At 38.7% G+C, this 20,768-nt stretch overlaps 1 protein-coding gene across 8 annotated transcripts in view; it reads left to right on the forward strand.

The window, feature by feature from the left end:
• The window catches only part of LOC123977489 (DNA (cytosine-5)-methyltransferase 3A-like), a 63,437-nt gene that overhangs the window by 11,330 nt on the left and 31,339 nt on the right, over positions 1-20,768 (forward strand). For 5 of the 8 annotated variants that reach the window (XM_046060209.1, XM_046060213.1, XM_046060212.1 and 2 more), the window contains exons 3-6: positions 4,030-4,137; positions 12,682-12,805; positions 13,192-13,229; positions 13,360-13,476. In XM_046060209.1, coding sequence (XP_045916165.1) covers positions 4,030-4,137; positions 12,682-12,805; positions 13,192-13,229; positions 13,360-13,476 — 387 coding nt within the window. Of the gene's footprint in view, positions 1-4,029; positions 4,138-10,663; positions 10,810-12,681; positions 12,806-13,191; positions 13,230-13,359; positions 13,477-20,768 lie in introns of those variants that run through there. The other 3 variants (XM_046060214.1, XM_046060215.1, XM_046060216.1) reach the window with 3 other exon arrangements.

A 20,768-nucleotide genomic window follows, 5' to 3' on the forward strand; every position in this document is an offset into this window, starting at 1 on the left:
GAGGAAGACATAAGTAGAAACACAGTGGAGAGGAAGGGAGGACGACTTAGTGGAAACACAGAGGAGAGGAAGGGAGGACGACATTAGTGGAAACACAGTGGAGAGGAAGGGAGGACGACTTAGTGGAAACACAAAGGAGAGGAAGGGAGGACGACTTAGTGGAAACACAAAGGAGAGGAAGGGAGGAAGACATAAGTAGAAACACAGTGGAGAGGAAGGGAGGACGACTTAGTGGAAACACAGAGGAGAAGAAGGGAGGACGACATTAGTGGAAACAGAGGAGAGGAAGGGAGGACGACATTAGTGGAAACACAGTGGAGAAGAAGGGAGGACGACATTAGTGGAAACACAGAGGAGAGGGAGGAAAGAAGGGAGGACGACATTAGTGGAAACACAAAGGAGAGGAAGGGAGGAAGGAAGGAAGACATTAGTAGAAACAGAGGAGAGGAAGGGAGGAAGACAGTGGAAACACATAGGAGAAGAAGGGAGGACGACATTAGTGGAAACACAGAGGAGAGGAAGGAAAGAAGGGAGGACGACATTAGTGGAAACACAGAGGAGAGGAAGGGAGGACGACATTAGTGGAAACACAGAGGACAGGAAGGGAGGAAGACATTAGTGGAAACACAGAGGAGAGGAAGGGAGGAAGGAAGGAAGACATTAGTGGAAACACAGAGGAGAGGAAGGGAGGAAGGAAGGAAGACATTAGTAGAAACACAGAGGAGAGGAAGGAAAGAAGGGAGGACGACATTAGTGGAAACACAGAGGAGAAGAAGGGAGGACGACATTAGTGGAAACACAGAGGAGAAGAAGGGAGGACGACTTAGTGGAAACACAGAGGAAAGGAAGGGAGGAAGACATAAGTTGAAACACAGTGGAGAGGAAGGGAGGGCGACTTAGTGGAAACACAGTGGAGAAGAAGGGAGGACGACTTAGTGGAAACACAGAGGAAAGGAAGGGAGGAAGACATAAGTTGAAACACAGTGGAGAGGAAGGGAGGACGACTTAGTGGAAACACAGAGGAGAGGAAGGGAGGAAGACATAAGTTGAAACACAGTGGAGAGGAAGGGAGGACGACTTAGTGGAAACACAGAGGAGAGGAAGGGAGGAAGACATAAGTTGAAACACAGTGGAGAGGAAGGGAGGGCGACTTAGTGGAAACACAGTGGAGAAGAAGGGAGGACGACATTAGTGGAAACACAGAGGAGAGGAAGGGAGGACGACATTAGTGGTGTTATAAGACATTATAATGTACTGTATATCAATATTGGAGAATATTAAATCGTGATAGTATTTTCACCCACATTGAGCAGCCCTAATCTGAGGTGCGGTCAGTCTTCAGTTTACATTAGAGGTCATCAGTGGTCACAAAATGAGCATCTGACCTAAAAAGGACTCTTGACCATCCATCCAAATAAATAAATAATTAAATACAGAAGCCAACAGCAATTATACCAACGTCTTAAATAAATTTCAACATACCTAGAAAGTTCACAGTTTTGTGGTGTGTTGCCTCCCATTTGTTTTAATCCCGTATAGATCATGTGCCTCTGTTATCTTAACACAAGCTTTGAACAAGTTGGACAACCTCTGATTTAAAACAATATTCTTCCTAACTATTGCATTTAAATGTGTTCACTTCGGCACTACAAGAGTCTAATGTTTCTCACTTGTAACAGTGACATTTATTTAATTTCCGCCTGAGGCAGCGATGCACATAGAGAGTGTTCAAGTACGATAGATAGGCCTATAATGAAAATCACTGCGGCTGGCAAATTCCTGCCTCCAGTCTAAAATACAGTACTCTTAAAGTAACAGGCATCTCACATGAAGAAACCACATTCAAATTTTGACTGCTTAATAAAAATGCTGCATGTGCTGCTTTTTTTTTTCTGCTCTACCTCGTGTCCTCTGGGGTCCAATAAAAAATTCGCACAGACCTGAGACTCTCAGTAACTCAAATCTTGCCCAGAGCCAATGTAAAAATAGAAAGTGAGGATCTGACTCGGAGATGGTTGGACCCTCAAATTATTGGGGAGGGGGTTGCATCTACCCAGAGACTACTACTGTGTGGGAAAGAGCACTTTTACTGCTCAGGGATAAAATACTTTGATTGGCCCATGTCTCTTTTCGGAAATCTCATCTTCTCAAGCCACTATCTATAGTGGCTCTTTTTGCCTGCTTTAATTTCTTATCCTTGTCAATAAAACATGAAAACACCAACCATTGTTACACCAAAAGGCAAGGAGTGACAACGTAATTGTTTTTTCCTAACAAAGTCATTATGTGTCTCTTACTAAAGGTAATGCCATTTGTGTGTTTAAGCAGAGTGACAGCTGGTATTGAGTGTTTTCAAATACGGATACTTGTTAAGTGGATCAGGTATCAACCAGAAGTGACTGTTTGACATTAAATATAGTTTCCTCATCTATGTCATTATAAAATTTAGTCTTTTTGCTATTAGTTACATTCATTTAGTTATAATAGACAGCCAAATTAAGTTTTGGTGCCACATCAGTCCCTAATGTTGCCTTATTGATCACTATATGCCAGATATCGGATCAGTTCATGGTATCAGATACCCTGAGTTTAGGCATCATAATTGGTACTCTGGAGAGAAAAAGTCAGATAGGTGCATCCCCACTTTAAAAAAACATATATATATAATATTTAAAAGTAAAATGGTTATGTGCCTCTGTGTGCTGGTGTGATACAATTAAAATTATTTGTAACTTCTGAGCTGAATGTTTGGCATGTTGCCATAAGGTTTTTTTTTTGCCTTTGTCTTTACGTCTGGATATCATAACACGACGTTTTATCATTTGTGTGGCAGTCGCAATGCGAAACCTTCCTCCAGGACACGCAACGTGATTGGCTGCTGTCAGAAGTATAGTATCTGTTGTCAGGAAAATGAAGGGTTGATTTGCTGCACATTTTTTGTAACATTTTAAATTTATTTACTTGGATATCAAGTCACTCAGTGTAGTTATATATTATTTATATTATCTTTTTTGATTTTGTCAAGTCAAGTCATCAAATTCATGACTCTGGCTCCAGGCTCAAGTCATGCACGTCTGCAAAAAGGCCTGTAAACCAGTGAGCTGACATAACATAAGGAGGATTCTGTAGTTTGACAATGAAATATCAAATAAAGTAAAGACTGAAAGAGATGTAGGCAGATGTTATCTTCCCTCATACAGGCAATCCTTCTGGTTAGAAGCCTTTAAAATATTTTTTATAACGTTGCTTTAGCCTCAACACACACGCTGTCTAGTCGATACATGTGCGGCCTGCTATTTTTGTTTTATATATATATCACTGTAAAATTACACCACTGCTATTCTACAACTCTACTGCTGTATCAGACCACTTTGTCTGTGCTGTGCTGTGAGCTGAGCAGAGGGACAAACTGCTGAGATGAATTCATTTAGGTTCAAAGCTTCACTTAAGGCAATGCAGAATGGTATTAAGTTATTAAGGTTCCCACAGGCTTCTGAAAGACCTCAAAAGACAATAAATTTGTCATATTTGTTTATATTGTAAGAGTTTGCAAACCCACCACGCTTAGATCATTCCAGAGCGGGGTTAGATGTACTACAACATGCATCCCACTTTGCTTTACTAAACACAGCTGGATTTTATGCCTGCAAACATATAATTTACTGGTTTTGTTTCATATTTCGCCCCTTCATAGTTTGAAACTGCTTTGTTCGGTCACAACTTGACTGGGTTTTGAGATCTTTGTTTTTAAATTGGTCTTCAGTTCAGCTTTTTCTCTTCTAGTGAAAAGCTGTAAAATGTGCAAAAAAGTATTTGTTTCTAAAAACTGCAAATATAACTATTTGCAATTATGTGCTGCCCTTTATTCATTTAATCCTTCTTTTCCAGTCTCTCTCCCGGAGTGTTTCTTAACCACGTCTCCTTGAATCATTATTGCTTTAAAGCGACCTCACTGCTGGCATCAATTATAACTTCATACAGTCATTTGATTGGCTCAGTGTTTGATGTAGCCTCTCTATAATTGGCCAGGGTGAAGATGGAGCAGACCAGGACAGTCCGGAGGAGGGGACGCCAGCGAGCCCCCGCAACAAGCGCAGAGTGGGTCGTCCTGGCAGGAAACGCAAACAGCTGCTTCCTGTGAGTACTGTAATCATCGGCTGTCATCAGCCTTTTATACTCTACACTGCGGCAGAGTGATTGATTATCTTTTCACCTATACAAAATTCCCTGCTCTCTATGCTGAGAAGATATGTTACACATGCATGCACTGTTTCCAGGAACACTTTGCTTCATATTTATGCATTCACACCTGCTGGCTGCTGAGTGGCAAACACAGTTAGCTCAGCTGTTCCTAATGACACAGAAGCACGCGCAGAAATCTGAGGACACGCTTACTGCATTAATGAAGTGTTACATTTGAGTGTGTTCACTCACTCACAGCAGACTCCATTTGTTGCTTTTCTTCTATGTTTACGTGTTACTTTGAGACAGGGATTCCCTTTCATCATTTTCACTTGTCAGTCTGCCTCCATCCCCTGACATTTTCCACATCCTTGCGGTTACCAAGTTAACATTAATGTTTTATTCAAACTAATGTAATAAACCTCTTGCTATAAGTTCTATTGGTTATGATAACATTGAAATCACCAAAGGGCAACAAGCTTCAGCAGGTCTGTTAGGTAGTAAAATTTAGGCAACCAGAATGCTAGAGTTATTACCCAAAAGGGCCGTTAGCTTACTGCTGAACTTCCTGGTTCTACTTTGACCTACTATACTTGCTATAGTTGTTTACCCGTACAATGGGGGATTTATTAGCAATGTGGTAGCTAATCTGGCAAAACTAGTGGCTCACTTTAAATCTGTATTATTGTGTTATTCCCCCATGTTTGTTGCCATGTTCGCAATTACTCTTGCGAGTTACATGTTATCATTGCTGATCGAAATGATGGCCGGAGCTGTGGAAGAAAAACCCAAGTTGTAATAACAGTTTTTAGCACATATTTTGTTGATTTTTTCTAAAGTTGTTTGTTGTCAAGCTTTTAGTTAGTTATTTACGTGTCATTACGTGTGAAGTTCTGTTTTTTTTTCTTGTGAGAGAGACTTTAGAAGATCAACAGACACAAGTCAATTAGTTGTGTATTTATATACATATTTATCATGAGCAAGTCACAGAGAACTTTATATTGACAAAAAAGAAACAAAGCTAACTAGATTTAACCTAACATCCATTCAAAGAATAAAATAATATACCATGTTGGATAGAAATATAGCTTATGTAGCTTATCTTGCTCAATGCCTTTGTTTTTTCCTTTGAGAGCTTTGATCACTGGTCACACATCTTTTTAAATAGGAACCAGCACTGAACACAGGGCAGAGTATGAAAACTACAGAGTGGCTATAATGGCGAGAAGGTGAAATTCATAAATGCGTGTTTAGGAGCAAATGTTAGCAAAGTTTGCGCATTTTTCCCACTTCAGCTGCGTTTTATTTTATTTGTTCACTGACCTCATCTGCAGAGAAACTTGGGAACTTCTGTTACTTTAACACAAAGTGAAAGTGTGACTTACTTGCTCTGCGTGAGCTTAACTGGGGGTTAAAACTGGCAACCTTCCAATCCACTTCAGGCCAGCAGTAATGAGCTGTGAGTGGTGTTACAAAGCTGCAATATTATTATAATGACACCATACTGTATATTTCTTCACTGTCAATGACTTCATGTCTTTGGCAGCTCCTCTCCTCCATGTTTCTTTCTCCATTCATCCTCTTATCACTCACGTTGTGTGTCTGTGTGTCTTTATGCCGACTGAACTCTGATGGAATCAGCAAGTCAATATAGCTGATCAAACAACCCCAACTGTGGTATCTGTGTGTGTGTGTGTGTGTGTGGGCAGGTATTATTCACATTGTGGGGACTCGCCTCCCTTATGGGGACAATATTCAAGTCCCCATAATGTAAATCATTACATTTTAAGGAGAAAAAGTGTTTTAGGTTTAGGAAAGTTGTGTTTATGTGTGTGTGTGTGTGTGTGTGTGTGTGTGTGTGTGTGTGTGTGCGCGCGCGTGCATTCATGTGTGCAGGAGAGCAGGTCTGATCATGCTTTGATGTCTGAGCTCTGACAAGGTAGGCAGGATTAATGTGGGTCCTGTCACACACACTAAACACACACTAAGCACACACATAACTTGCACTAAAGGCTGACATTTTTGGGGGAAATCTGAGGGTCACGGGATTCCTGTGGGATGGGAGTCAATTTCACTAATCATCACGGGTCTGGGAGGGGACAGGAAAAATACTAAACTAGAGTGGGCTCATAGATTTAGTTTTCATACATAAATATACAGTTCTGATAATAATAAGTACTATTTTCTGATCTGGATGGGACAGGAGTGAAAATCCACTCCTGCATCACCCTCTGATATACACATATAACACCCACGGCTGCAGATGAAGTTAGTAAGTAGTGTTAGTACTGCACTACTAATTGTAGCTGTTGTAACACCACCAATCATAGTAGTACAATAGTAGTCCTAGCACTTGTAGCAGTAGTAAATCTTACAGAATTATTAGAGAATATTAGTAGAGTATTAGTAACATGAGTGATTGTAGTATAAAAGGTAAGGTAGCTAATAAAAGTAGTAGTGGTTAAAGTAGTGTTTGTTGTAGTAGCAAAATTGGTTCTAGTGTAATTGCAGTAGCAGTATTTGTAGAAGTGCTAGCTGTAGTGGTAGATGTACAATTATAGTAGTTAGCATAAGTGGCAGTAGTAGTGGCAGTACTATTAGTAGTACCAGAAGCGGTAGTAAATATTTGTGATGACAGTAGTAACAGCAGTAGCAGTAGGAGTACTATAGTAGTAGTAGTAGAAGTAGCAGTATTGGTAGTACCAGTAGCAGTAGTAAAGTAGTGGTATTGCTAGTAGTAGTAGGGAGTGAGTAGGAGTGAGTTGTGGGGCAGTTGCATTGTACAACTCGAGAAACCGTAATGAAAAGGACAGAAAGTTGAACACTTGTCATAATTCGGGAGAAATGTGACCCGTAAGAGGACAATGAAATTTGTGAGTCTCTCGTGAAAATTGGGAGGGTTAGCTAGTAGGAGCTAACCGGAGCTAACCTGTGTGGCTCTGCTCAGCTGCACGTAGATGTCCTAGCTAGGGGTGGGAATCACCAGGGGCCCCACGATACAATATTATCGTGATACTTATGTCACGATACGATATTATTGCGATTTAAGAAAATATAGCGATATATTGCAATTTTTTTTTCCTACTTCAAATTGTGTCCCCAAAGGAATACTCTTTTTCTATTGGATTGAAAAAGCAACTGATTTTATTATTATTATAGTGCCAAAATAGTGATCAGAATTAATTAGAAGTTGTAGTAGTGCAGGTAGTAGTAATGTATAAAGTAGTAGTGGTAATACAATGATAGAAGTAGTAGTAGCATTAGTTATATAATATTAGTAGTATTAGTAGCCATAGTAATGAGAGTAGGTAAGGTAATACTTACAGATGATGTTCATGATAGCACTTGTAGTAACATTTACAGTATAGCAGTATTCACATGTAGTATTCGTGGAACAAACTTATAATAGCCTTTTTCCCTGTAAACAGTGTGTTACCCATTAACTCCCTCTCTCTCTCTCTCTCTCTCTCACACAAACACGCGCACACACACACACACACATTTACACACAATAACTCTTGCCTGTACACACATATTATTACAGTAATACTAATAGTTTCATGGATAAGTGGATTAGTTTAATAGTCCTTAACTATTTCCCACTTTTTTTCTTCACACCCGTTTCTTATTTTTTCTGGCTGCTGTTTAGTTGTTAGGATGCCTTATATCCTGTCTCCCTCGCTTCTTTCTTTTTTTGTTTTGCCACCGGAACCATGTGCGGAGCAGCTGGGTTTTTTTAATGTGTGTGTGTGTGTGTGTGTGTGTGTTGTGCTTGAGGCTTTTCAGACATTTCAAAGTAGGACTAAGGAGATATATTGGCACCTTTCCCAACATTTATGTAATGCTTTCACATAAAAATCCCCTCACAGTAACAGTCTGATGTGATGTCAACTGATATGAATAATGAAACCTTTCATGCACACTGATAGTTAGATTGTATCCAGAGAATAAGGCTAACCTATAATTGCTGGAATTGTCATGTAAAACCTTAACTTGGACTAAGCACGACTTTCTAACCAGAGCTTTCGTTTTGATCTCGGCATACATGCAGCTTAGTCTGGTTTCTTTTGGTGTTTCCGTTTTGCGCCCAAACTACAAAGGTCACAGAGACATTGTGGAAATATTGTGGTTGTGTTTGCAGTGTTTGAAAAAAAGTGTCATGAGTTGCAGCTGGTAGATTAAAAAAGTGAAAATAGATTTTATGTTACAACTAACGCTGCAAGTATCCGAGCTTGTGTATATTAATGAACTCTATGAAGTGTACTGCACGGTGTTAGGCACCTCGCAGTTTAAAATAACCTAACAAATAATATAAAACTAGTTGGATTACTGCAGTGTCAAACCTTTAATTAAACCATAATCTTAATCTGGATATTCACAAAGATTTAACTGACTTAACTATTAGTTAAAGAAGATTCTGCAATTTTTGTGTCTCGTTTTTTCTCTGTTGTATTAAATCTAAAAACATCTCTCAAAAACGCATGAAGCTGAGGATGTAATTTAGTGTTGTTGGTTTGTATTACATTATACAAAAAGGTGTTTCTGTTATTTTGCTTACCTCATTGATATTTGTCATTTTGGCGGGCAACCACACCAAACATTTGATGGTTTCCGCTTAAATTGAGAATTTGATCCTTCTCTTTATCATACTTGATAATAAACTGAATATCTTTGACTGTTGGTCAGACAAAACATTACATTTGAAGAACGTATCTGCTGTGGGAAATTATACAGGGCATTTTTAAAACTATTTCCTGACATTTTATATACAATGATTAATTGAGAAAATACTATGCAGATTAGGTAGATAGATATTGGAAATAATTGTTAGTTGCAGCTCCAATAGAAACACCTGTCAGTATAACACTATATAATTCTCCACACCTCTCAGTCAACACCTCTCTAGAAACAGCAACAAATCCTAAACATTTTAACCTTCATGGAGATAGCATTTATTGTAGGACTGTTGTATTAGCCTGCATTAGTTTTTGATAGGTGTACCCAATAAACTGGTCACCGGAGTGTAGTTGAGTTGAGATGAGTTGAGTCAAACCAGGACAACCGCCATCTTTGGCGTTACGGGCTTTCCCTAAAGAGTTGTATTGAGGATTCTTAAAGTGGCATGTCTCCTCTACGTCTCTGGTTGAGTGCATATATTTGCTACATCTGTTCCACTTCCCTCTTTCTCTATGAAGATAATCACACCTCTGTACACTCACAAGGAAATGGTAAAAAAAATAAAAATACAATAATATAGAAATAGCAATGCTTTGGTAAATGCTTAAGGAATCAACTTGTTTTCTTTTTCTTTCTTTTTCACCACTGTTAGGTAAGGTTGCTGACTATGTCTTTATTTACTTTTGAGAACTGACTTTGTTAGATAGTTTGAAATTAATTTTACAACTAGATATAGCTACTTTGGCCAACATGGCCAGAGTAGCTATCTCTAGTAATAACAACTGTTAGCTAGCGAAACTCAAGCAGACAAACAAGAAATATAATAAAAATAAATGAGAAGTCTAGAGCTTTAAGATGAGCTGAGAGCCCAATGGAGAATGTTATTACATTGCTAGTCCTCCAAAGGCTGTTATGCTTTAGCTTAAGCTGAGACAGTCAGTTTGGACAGTTCTCCATATCCTGTCACATCCAAAACATAATCTAGATGAGACTAACGGCTACTGTGCCTGCTGTGCACATATGTTTTTACCTCCATCTGTCACACTGATATCGGAAACAGCTATAATACATTTTGCTATTATGCATTTATTTGCTATATTAGGTTGGTATGACTGCTTATTTTATTATTTTTGGTACACTATTGTTTTATTGTTTGCTACATCCTGTTCTCTTTTCAGCCCTCCCCCCTGGGTATCATCAAAGTTTCATCCAACCCCAAAAACTGCCCCTGATTGAACTGCTATATCGGTCACACAGCTTAGCTTAGAGTCAGTAAAGTCAGGTACTTTCCACTCTGTCTGTCATTCAAGATCAAGTTTAGATGCTGAGAGAAGAGGAAGTGCAGGTCAGCGTGGAGTTGTTTGAAAAGGTGAAAGATAACATAAACCACCAGTGTACATGTAGGAGGCATGGGTAGGAGGTACTGTCTGTGTTTATGTGTGTGTTTAACCTTAAATATAACTACAAATGTAGTCTGCGGCTGAAAATGTCTTAAAGTCTGATGCACTGTGGGCTTGTTTGTGGCAAGGTTTGACATGTCTATATTTAAGTAAAGTTCTCTCAATACCACTTTAAAGCTGCATTAAGCAATTTCTTTTGACAGTCACACTGAATCAAGTGACTCTCGTATTATGAATCAACACTGTAGTCTGCAGCCGCATTGAGGTCAAAGTTTTGGTTCATCTGCTTAAATGAAACCCAACATATGCACCTGCTCTCACAAAAGGAAGTGTATAATCAGTTCACACAAGCTGATTATACACTTCCTGTTTAGCGCAAAATGGCGGAGAGGCGAAGTGGCTGAAGAACGTCGAACAGATAGCAATCCAAAGACATCCAGAAATTTTTCTCAGGAGTTGGTGGACCAAACCAGGGCTGATTTGGATTTACATTCGACATGTGGCCAAAAAGATGACTGCAAGTCCAGATTCCTCTGTTTCTGCTGAATGTGTAAGTAGTCAGTTGTTTGCTTAAAAGTTAGCTGTAGGAGCTGATGTAGTATCTGAGTCTTTTTGCCTCCTAATGTTAAAAATTGCTTAATGCAGCTTTAATTTCATTTTGGGGTTAAAACAATAAATGCTAAGGCCATTGTGTTCACATTTAGGGCACGTGATGGAATTGCACAAGATAGATGCCGGTGCACTGTTTTTTATTTAATTTTAAAGAAACATATTACTTTTATCTTGCTTAAGTCATACCTTGATTTTGATTGTTTTGTGTGAACAGTTTTAAGATTCATGTGAGCTACTTTAATGCAGCAATTAGGTGTCCGCAAGTTAAAGTTTTCAAAGCACCTGATTGATTTTTTATGTAGCAAGTTTTACACTGATTTCAACCACTTGACTTAAGTGGTTGAATTTAGTTGACTGCTTTGATTTATTTAGTTTGAATGTGTTCTGTCTGTTATGTTCCTTGCAATTTATGGATGAAATGCTATAAACAGAAATACGTGTATCTAATGAATTTTTCCACTCACTTCACTTTTGTTTCAGCAGTTCATTTAATGTTTTGTGCCAACTTCAAGGGAATATGTTGATATATAGCAATTTTTATTTAAACATTTCTGGAATCAAAAAGCAAGATCTGCCCCCAACTCTATAATAAAGTGCGGTTTTGTCAATAAGAATCACAAAAGTTAAATTTAGAGCTGAAGGGCTGTACTGTCATCTTGGTATATGCCTGCTGCCTTTTTAGAGCTTGATCCTGCAGTAAGTTTCAGAACCGGGTTGATGCAATGGCAAAAAATTACTTTATACATGCACATAGGTAAGGGCAAGCACATTTTAATTCAAAACTTTGTCTATAGGCGGGATGTTTTGGCCACTAAAAGCCTTTGAGCCACCAAACATCCAACTATGTATAAAACAATTGTTCCTGTTTAATTACCCAGTGTTAAACGTGTGTGCTGGTATAGTTAAGTTTGCCCTGAGGCTTTTGTGTTCTCTGCCTTTTACAGCCCTTCTCACTTGCTCATTACAACCTTTGTGGGGTTTTCACCGCTAGTTAGCATGAGTGTAGCCTTTGAGCTTGACATTCACCCCTGCTTTCCACTTTCTAACTACCAATCTATAAAAGCTGTTCGCCTGTTAGCGACACACACACCTGTCCTGCAGGCCTTTTAGAGCAGACACGCGATCAAAGTTTAGCATCATTAATGCTGGTGAGCTAATGGATAAGCCAATTGATTTAGACAGGATTGTACACAGGAAATTGCTTGAGTCCATTATTAAACAAACCATGTACTGACATCTCAATATTTTATTGTAATTACGATACCCTCTTCTTGATAAGAATGAAATTTCAAAACCATCCAACAAAGTTTTTTTATTTTCCAAGGTTATTTTTTAGGTTATTTTACATTATATGTCATTTTAACCTAATTTTATGAGTGGTAACCATAATTTCACATAAGGCGTTTCTCCCACATGTGCTCATTAATCATTAACACCGTTAACGACATCAATAGTACTCCCCTTTTCATCTCATAAGCATGTGTGTGTGCTTGTGTGTGTGTTAATGAGAGCTGGGGGTGTTTATTATACTGATCCTATGCAGACACACTCTGCTGGACGTACCAGCTCTGCATTGTACTAACAAGGGCATACTAATAAGTATGTGCATGTATTGCAGTAGCTCTTGGATTGTGTTTGTATGCATGAGTTTTATGTCTGTGTGTGCGTGTGTGTGTGTGTGTGTGAGTGTGTGTGTGTGTGTGTGCGTGTGTGTGGTTATATGTATATGTCTGTGGAGTCCTTTGATGAGTCTAGACAAGAGCCAGCAGCAGTTTTCTCAGACCTAGACTGTGCTCTGTCTGTTTCCCAGGAGATGGCGACCTCTGACCCTTGTGCAAACGCCCCCCCAACCCCACCTGAAGAGCCGGAGCCCTCCCCCTCCCCTCGTAAGAAGCGCGGGCGTCGGAAACTAGAGCAAACCGAGAAGAATAAGGGTATAGATTTAATACAAAGTCATATCATTTTCATAATATGACTTTGCTCATATACACAGTAATTAAAATGTCTAATTAATCTACAGAAGCCTTTGATTTAAGCTAACTTGCTGACATTTTAGATGTTGTAATGATGTGGAAAGTTACAGTCATGATGTATTTAATTTATAAAAAACCTATTTACCCAGAAGTCTTTAAGAGTACTTGTCAGTTTACCTAAAATTTTAATAGTCAAATAACTTCCAGATTGCAGTGTTTGGGGGCATTTCGACTTTAAATATGGATGCCAGGGCAAAGTGATGAAAACCATGACTTTACCTCCTCATTAAAGCTCTTGTTAAATCTGTACAAATGGGCCATTTCCTGTAACTTTTCTTCTCCTGCAGACGAGCCAGATGACAGAAACTGCGACTCCCCCAGAGAGGTGAGAAAACCAGTTGCTATCCTGCTTCTGATGGATTTATTTTACATCCAAAAATGATAGAAAACCACTCTCATAGTACAAGCAGATTTAAGAGTAATTACTGTGTATAACATGTTTTTTGTTTGTGCAGAAAGAGACTGGGAGGCTGCGGAGGAGGCCAGTCCCCAGAGTCACTTTCCAGGCTGGAGATCCGTACTACATCAGCAGGAGACAGAGAGAAGAATGGCTCAGCCGCTGGAAGATAGAGGTGGGAGAGAAATAGATCTCTTTCTGTGTAAATGTATTGCCACAGTAACATGGGGGCTTTTATTTTCTTTGGAGCACAATCAGAAAAAGGGATGATTTGTAAGCTTCTGTAGACGGGTGCTTTGTATTGTAAAGCAACCTAAATACAGTAGAAGTCAGCTGTGGTTTGCTCTGTGTAGTACTGAGATGTCACGTAGAGGGGAAAACCCTTGAGAAACTAATTCAACCTTCACAAACTGAAGTGCACTGTGCTTAGTTGTTAGGCGATATTGCAAACAAAAAAAATGTAATTATGATTAGCAGTTAAATGCTGTTTTTTTGTTAAATGTTCAAATAAAATTAAAGAGCAGTCATAAAAATTAACTAATGGAGATTATTTGTACTATTTAAAAATGATCATACATCCAATGCACACATTTAATCATGGTTGTGTACTTATGTTCACTGTTTTGCTGCATGCTGTCTGCCACACTGCTCACCTTAAAGCTATTCTGTAATCTGCTGCTACTGTTGCCACCACAGCAGCTGTTCATGTAGCATTTCCATCATCTACCTGTAGGCTCTGAGTCTACCTTCCCCAGGGGAGGAAGCTTATTATCGTTGCACTCCATTCCCTGCTGTGTTGAACTGGGTGTTATCTAGTCTGGAGCTACGAGGTCATGAGCCCAGACGTCAAAACATTAATGCTGTTCATATTCTACATTCACATATAATCTCTTCCACATGAGTTGGCGGATTGGACCTAGTATTCCAAAAGATATAAAGCACAGGGTATTTTTTGCAGGTCTTAAGAAGCAGTGAATTCAGTTTACATAGTTTTTCTTGCCCGCTGTTGACAGAAATGTTAGTTGTGAAATGTTTTTTTATCAGATTTCTAGTTATTAGGAGGTGTTATACAACTGTAAACTAAAAGTGGGATTGTTTACACAGTGGATTGTGCTGCATGAAGCTGGTCAACCCTTTTATTTTGGAGTTTCAGTCATCATCATCAGACCTGATGCAAACACTTTCTAACTACTGTTAGCTACAGTAGCTCGGAAGCTCATCAACTCATAATGTCAAATTTAGCACAAACTTTAATGAACTTTAATGAATCATTTTGAATTGGTTAATCCAATCCGTCAATTTTATACCGCTTATCTCGGTATTATCCTTTATAATTTAAATAATTATATCATTCTTCAGAAATGTTCTTCTAGTTGTAATATACTTCTGGGTTGTACGGGGAAAAATACTCTGGTTTCCCATCATACTTTGGCTGGTATGATCGTGAAGCAGGTATTAAATTGCATTCTGTGTGATATTAAAAAGTCTTAAATTTAACTTGGTGAAGAACCACACAATGAATTTATATATTATATTATCAAACAGTAACTAGGTCATTATATGTAACTGAACAACATGACAGAGTTTCGTTCCAGAGCACTTTATTGTCCTTAAAACAATTCAAGATAATTCGAAGTTTCTTCTATTTCTGGTCGTTCAGCCCATTTCCTGTATTTTTTGGACCACATCTTTAGCAATTATAACAAAGGACATTTGTCTATTTTGAGTCAAACCATAAATTAAAACCAAACCACTGACGTCCGATTATATTTATACATTTTTCATTTTTCCACCTTCATCACACACTTTTGTTTTGCAGTCATCCTGCCCTTCTTTACTCTGTACACTTTATTTGTTTACTCTAGAAGGGAGTGGACTTTCCTTCCACACAGACACACAGTTGACTGTTGAAAGAAGAGCTGTGTTCTTTCAAAATCATTGGCTTTTTTCGGTGACATTTACTTCTCACAGTGATGAGTCATTGAAAGTGAAAATGATGATTTGCCTGTCAGTGGCTGCAAATCCCTGTCATGTACCATTTGTCTTTTTAGAAGAATTAAACTTTGGTTTTTGACATGCATTGCCCTAAATTGCACCAGTGGTACATTTTAGTGTTTTAACTTTGCTATTAAACAATGGTTCCCAACCTTGTTTGTCCCCCTGCAGAGAAAACAGAGTGGCTGTGTTGGATCCATAGCATTTGTTCAAGAGAAAGCGGCTTGGTCTCCTTGTTCTGTTTTTAAGTTTTACGGTTTGGTTAAATTGGTCAATTTGTACTGCTACCACAAGGAGTGGCAGAAGCTGAATATTTCAGACATTTGTTCATTACTTTCAGCTATTTATTTGACCTTTTGTGCTCGTTCGCTAACCAAGGCTGTAGCTACCATCGAGGCCAACAAGGTCATGTCCTCAGTGATATTTCTGGAAATCTGGGGACATCAAGTTTACATTCACGTATCATACGTGTTGCCAGGTCTTAAATAATAGAGAGATTCTGATATTTATGTGAGGTTAAGTGATGTATTATGCCTAACCAGAGTTACATATCTGTAGAGAAAGCTTTAAACAAAAAACATTTAAATAAAAAATAATATAGTATTAATTTTTTTTTTTAAATACTGGGATAATTTTACAGAGTTTAGTTGGTGGCAAGTCAAAAATATCTTAAAATTGTAAAATCCTGGCTACGACCTCGTGGCTAAGAAATTTTTATACACTCTCATTTGCAATATGTGCTGTTAAGGTGTTAAAGCTGACTCAGGTCAATGGAAACTGAGGCGTGTCATGTGCAGTCGGCCTGTTGTGGCTTAAAGGTTACTTTTTATTGTGACAGCGATTATATTAGAGAGACACTAATTCCAGTGTGTTTTTTCCTCCTAAACACACAGTTATGGATAAAAATGTTTTATGAAGTCATAACTACCGAAGAAGTACCCTTAGTTGGGAATCATCAGCTGTCACAGTAACAACCTCAATTAGTTTCTCACCATATTAGGAAAACTCAACAACGGTCTGACAAAATACTCTAAAAAAACAATATTCTTCACAACTAGTATGAGAAGCAAAACACTTATAGTGATGAACCCACAGAAAGTTATCACCTGACTGCAGTTATACAAATCTTTATAGCGTTTATTAACATGTTGTTTTGTTTTTGCCCACAACTTAAATGTTTATTTTAACTGTCACTGCTCTCATCAACATAATTTCTTTTCAGCTACAACTCCAAAAACCCACTGTAATGCTACCTGAATAGCAGCAAACAGCACACAGGGGCAAAGTTAGCGACTAGCTGGAGAACATAGAGATAGATTTTTCCCTCAGGAGTTGGTGGAGGCCAAAAATAGAGCTAAAAGAAAGTAAATATTGGATTATTGTACATCGAGTGGCCAGAAACACGACTCCAGATGAATGCTAATGTTGCTCCATGTCTGCTGGATGTCTAAATAGGCAACAAGCTCGCCACTACAGCATTAAAGGTGATAATATGTCAGTGTTGTTTTTACAGGTTGTTCTGTGGCTCCCAAGTGTCCCAAAATAGTCGGTTATTAATAGTTCTGTTATTCTATGATCATAAGCAGTGTAAAAAACTAAAGATTCTGTCATACAAACATATATTAAATATTGATATCTAGCACCTGTGTTTAGAGAACATACTATAACACACTGGGAAAAATACTGGCCGCTATTTTCTGTAACCTAGAGAGGGAGTGCGTTTGTGAGTAAATGTCTGTAAGTGCAAGAAAGTGTGTGTGTGTGTGTGAGGACAACATGAAGGATGTGAAAGACAGATTGACTGAGAGAGACAGGAAGTGTGTGGTCATAAGACGGAGACGGAGAAAGTGATTCATGTTGATTGACAGACAGGGAGGCGGAAACACATAGGGATGTGAGTGTAAAGCAAGAGTGTGTGAGAGGAAGAGAGATAGACGGATAGACCAGCTGAGCAGCCAGCAACCACGTGAGACTGCAGTTTCCTCTTTCTCTTGTTTGAACTTGTCCCGCTGCAGTCTGTGGTGGATGGACACACACCTTATGATCAGTGATCTTTTGACAAGAAGAAAAATGCAATATTTTAGTCTCCCTCAGAGTGTCATAAAATAAATCTTTAGGGGTCGTCAAATGAATAATGGCGTAGGGGAGAGGGGGGGAAATGTCTAATATGTGAAGTCATTGTTCGGACTTCCTGAAACATTAGATTATTTTATATTGGGCCTTTAACAGTTATTTAAATTAACACATTTGAGACAATTTATAGTTTAGAAATGTCACAAAGAGCTCCAACTAGACACTTGGGGCAGCTGTTGCTCAGGAGGTAGAGCAGGTTTCCTGCTAATCGGAAGATCGGCAGCAAGATACTAAACTCCAAATTGCTCCCGATGGCTTTGTTCACCTGTGTGCTAATGTGTATGAATGTTAATTTCTGTTCTGATGAGCAGTTGGCACCAGCGATCAGTGAATGTGACATAGTGAATAAAAGCGCTTTGAGTAGTCGGAATACTACAAAAGGTTTTTTCTTTAACCTATAATAATACATTGTATTTTATAAGCTTATTGTTTGTTTTAAAAAAAGCAGTCTTAATCTGAAAACTAACTAACAGCTGTTAAGTTAATTTAATGGAGTAAAACCTATAAAGTACCACAAAATGGAAATAGTGAAAACTGTTCTGAAGTAAATTAATCTATTTACTTTGTACCAACAGACGAGGGAAACTGAGCAAATAAGACAAAGGAAAATGAATGAATTTAGACGAAATGATATCAATAGCAGATGCTGAAGAAAAGGTGGAAGAAAGAAAGAATGGAAGGAAGAAAGACAAATTAAGAAGAGGGGGAAAGGCAAGTCAAAGGGGCTATAGAGATAAAGAAAAGAATGAAAGCAGGTAAGAAAACAAAGATAAGAGAGAAAAGGGAAAGACTTAACTGAGATGTACAACAAGGAAGGAGACAGATATTGACAAAGTGAAGGAGCGAAAGACGAGAAAGAAAAACGGAGAGAAAGTGTGTGTATGTGTGTTTGACAGTGAGAACAGAGTGAAATCAGTAACAGAGACAGAGGTTAACCAGTTCCAGGTTTCTGCCTGTGTGTGTGTGTGTGTTTGCTCTGTCAGTCTGTTGAACTGCAGCCAGCTGTTAACACCCCCATCAATATCCCATCTCGCCGCTGTCTGAAGGAAACCTGGTAACTCTGCAAAGTCTTTTCCATTCTGGGATTTAAAAAAAAAAAACTGGCATCTTTTCATTTCACGTCTAAAGTTACAGCCAAGAAAATAAATACTGAGTGGGGGTATAGTGTACTGTGTATATTAGAGAGTGAACTCCCTTTAGGAAAAAAAAAACAGTTTTAACCTCATTCTGTGGTCAATTTTATTCATCTTGTCACAAACCCCGAACACACTTAGCTGTGACCTCGTTTTCACCTCTAACCACTCTGTGTGCACCACCGCGGCGTAAGTCAGATGTATAATTAAAAGAACTTTCAATAAGATCTGAACAAATGAGCTATGAGCTAGCTGTAATATAAAAATCAACACATTTGTGTTAGTTAACAAAAACAACACATTTTTAAATCCAAAAATGCGTTGTGTATTTCCCTGAGGCCTAGCAAACATGTTGAATGCATTAATTTGCTCATGATACATTTACAAAGCTGATATTTTTGAATTTTTTCTAGCTTGATTACATCTTGTTTTGTGGGCGCATTGCTACGTTTGTTGGCTCAATTACATTTACATTTATGTCTATGAAGATTCTCAGTCATCCAGGTCATAGTTATCCAACGAAGGTTAAAATGAAGGGCAACTGGACTTGGTTGAAGCTACTGGAAGACGTTCCGTCCCTTATCCAAAGGACTTCTTCAGTTCTGACTGACTGGCAGGGAAACTCAGCTATTTAACCTCAGTGGGGTCGTTATCTCGGGTCATCGATACCGCTGGTTCGTTAGTGTTCCTTGTTGCTGTGACGACAGTCGTTACAGTCGTTGAGACTACCTGTGGCCAAGACTGAACGACCATCGTTGGTATCTTCACCTGAGGCCAATAGGTTACGTTTGTTGAGTTTCCTGGGAAGTGATGAGAGGACAGCATTGTAAGTGGGGGATAAGTGGTGGCGTAGACCCCCTCCCCTGTTCAATGGGTAGTCTCAACGACTGTAACGACTGTCGTCACAGCAACAAGGAACACTAACGAACCAGCGGTATCGATGACCCGAGATAACGACCCCACTGAGGTTAAATAGCTGAGTTTCCCTGCCAGTCAGTCAGAACTGAAGAAGTCCTTTGGATAAGGGACGAAACGTCTTCCAGTAGCTTCAACCAAGTCCAGTTGCCCTTCATTTTAACCTTCGTTGGATTACATTTACATTTACTTTTACTCATTTGGCGCTTTTATCCAAAGCGACTTACATTCACCATCAACAGAGCATCAAATACAGATCTATAACTGACAATACATACTAGTAAAAGCAGCAATAAATACTAGTAAGAGCTCATAGTACATATCACATCAATGGGGTAAATACCTAGGGAAAGAAGTAAGAGTTAACAACAAGTGCAATCAAAACCAAAAGTGCAATCAATACAAGATAATTGTAGGGGATAGAAGAAGAAGAGCACAGGAAGTGCATGTTAGAGGTTAGGAGTTAGAGGTGTTATAAGAGGAAGTTATTGCAGTCTGCAACAAAACAAAATATCAGACTGTCCATATCCTATTTTTAAGCATGATCCTGATTGTTTCATTAACTAAGTGTTTATTATCGTAACCAGTTTATTTCTATTTTATAGTAATATTAACCCAAACCATGGTCTTTCCCTGAACCTGTGGTTTTTATGCGTAAACCTAACCAAATCTTAACCATAGCATTGCCACATCATAACACATATTTATTAACAGTGACTTTAATCAGTTTTGGAATGCACAGACAAGTGATGCTGTGTTGCCAATAGGGCAGTAGACGTATGTAGATAGACGTCAGATCAGAAAACACTTTGATGTGTCGTTCTGGAGGGCAGAGACAAACTACATATAGGGGACAACATTGTGAAGTGTTGATTCAAGTGTTGGTTCAAAGCATGATTTTTACTTTTGTATGAACTCTTGTATGTTTTTAAATGTAAACTAAGCATGTGCAAATGAGCCAACTTGAAGCATTCGTGTGCAGAGGAGTTGTAGTAATGTGGATTTTTTATATCTACCGAGTCCACTCTAGCATGAGCTTTGCAAATTTACAGCTGCATATGACTAACCAATTGTCTCTCCTAATGGCAGAGAAAGACAGGTCTTTTTTCAAGTCCGCTAAACTGCGGAGTCTGACCGCTGAACACGTGAGGAAGTTACAGTTGAACATCCGAACGACCTGTCCACCGGACAGCAAGCTTAACAGTAATATTGTTAAGTTTATAACTTTGGCCACTGTAATTAACCAATAATATCAGCTAAGCTAATTATTCATTGATGGAGACCAGAGGCA

This window comes from Micropterus dolomieu, linkage group LG10, assembly GCF_021292245.1.
Source record: "Micropterus dolomieu isolate WLL.071019.BEF.003 ecotype Adirondacks linkage group LG10, ASM2129224v1, whole genome shotgun sequence".
Taxonomy (NCBI): domain Eukaryota; kingdom Metazoa; phylum Chordata; class Actinopteri; order Centrarchiformes; family Centrarchidae; genus Micropterus; species Micropterus dolomieu.